Source organism: Meleagris gallopavo, unplaced genomic scaffold (assembly GCF_000146605.3).
Source record: "Meleagris gallopavo isolate NT-WF06-2002-E0010 breed Aviagen turkey brand Nicholas breeding stock unplaced genomic scaffold, Turkey_5.1 ChrUn_random_7180001842777, whole genome shotgun sequence".
In the NCBI taxonomy this organism is placed as follows: Eukaryota; Metazoa; Chordata; class Aves; order Galliformes; family Phasianidae; genus Meleagris; species Meleagris gallopavo.
The window spans coordinates 1-1,090 of NW_011111610.1; the positions used below are offsets into that span (position 1 = coordinate 1).

Below are 1,090 nucleotides of genomic sequence, written 5' to 3' on the forward strand. Positions count from 1 at the left end.
CGCCTCCAAAAACATCAGCGTCGCGGAACTGTCACTGCCTGGGTCCCGGTTTCCTCTGGAGGGCGCATCGGATGCGGATATCGGATCGAACGCGCAGCTCTCGTATACACTGAGCCCCTCCGAGCACTTCGCTCTGGATGACAAATCCGCTGGTGAAAACTTGAAATCCCTTTTTCTTGTGTTAACGCAAGCTCTGGACCGCGAGTCGCTGTCGGAGCACCGGCTGGTGGTGACGGCGAGTGACGGGGGCAGGCCGGCGCTGACGGGCACGGTGCAGCTGGTGATCTCGGTGCTGGATGCGAACGACAACGCGCCGCAGTTCAACCAGTCGGTGTATAAAGTGCAGCTGCCGGAGGACGCGGCGGAGGGGACGCTGGTGGCGCGGGTGGCAGCCACGGATCCGGACGAAGGACTTAATCAGGAGTTTTCCTACAGCATTATCGGTTCTGTTCCTGTGTCCCAGAGAAATGCATTCAGCATTAATCCTCGGACGGGAGAAATTAGACTCACGGGTACCTTAGATTTTGAAGATGTCCGCCAACACGAGTTGCAAATCGAGGCGAGAGATAAGGGGACGCTTCCGTTGTCGGGCCACTGTAGCGTCATTTTGGAGGTGCTGGACGTGAACGACAACGCGCCCGAGGTGTGGGTGACGTCGCTGTCGGTGCCGGTGCCCGAGGACGCGGCGCTGGGGACGGTGGTGGCGCTGCTGAGCGTGTCGGACCGGGACTCGGGGCCGAACGGTCGGGTGCGGTGCGCGGTGCGGCCGCCGTCGCCGTTCGGGCTGGTGGCGACGTTCGCGGGCTCGTACTCGCTGGTGCTGCGGGAGGCGCTGGACCGGGAGCGGGTGTCGGAGTACGAGGTGGAGGTGCGGGCGGAGGACGGCGGGGCGCCGCCGCTGCGCGCCAGCCGCGGGCTGCGGGTGCCGGTGTCGGACGTGAACGACAACGCGCCGGCGTTCGCGCAGGCCGTGTACACGGTGCTGGCGCGGGAGAACAACGCGGCGGGCGCGGAGCTGGCGCGGCTGTGGGCGCGAGACCCGGACGAGGCGGGCAACGGGCGCGTGAGCTACTCGGTGTGGGAGGGCGGC

The 1,090-nt window shown here is 65.9% G+C and overlaps 1 protein-coding gene across 1 annotated transcript; it reads left to right on the forward strand.

Moving 5' to 3' along the window:
- Positions 1-4: 4 nt before the first annotated feature.
- LOC104915677 (protocadherin alpha-5-like) lies at positions 5-1,084 on the forward strand (the record flags this gene model as incomplete). Its single annotated transcript, XM_010726593.1, has 1 exon — positions 5-1,084. A coding segment is annotated over one exon (1,080 nt), but the record flags the coding sequence as incomplete, so codon positions are not given.
- Between the last annotated feature and the right edge of the window lie 6 nt (positions 1,085-1,090).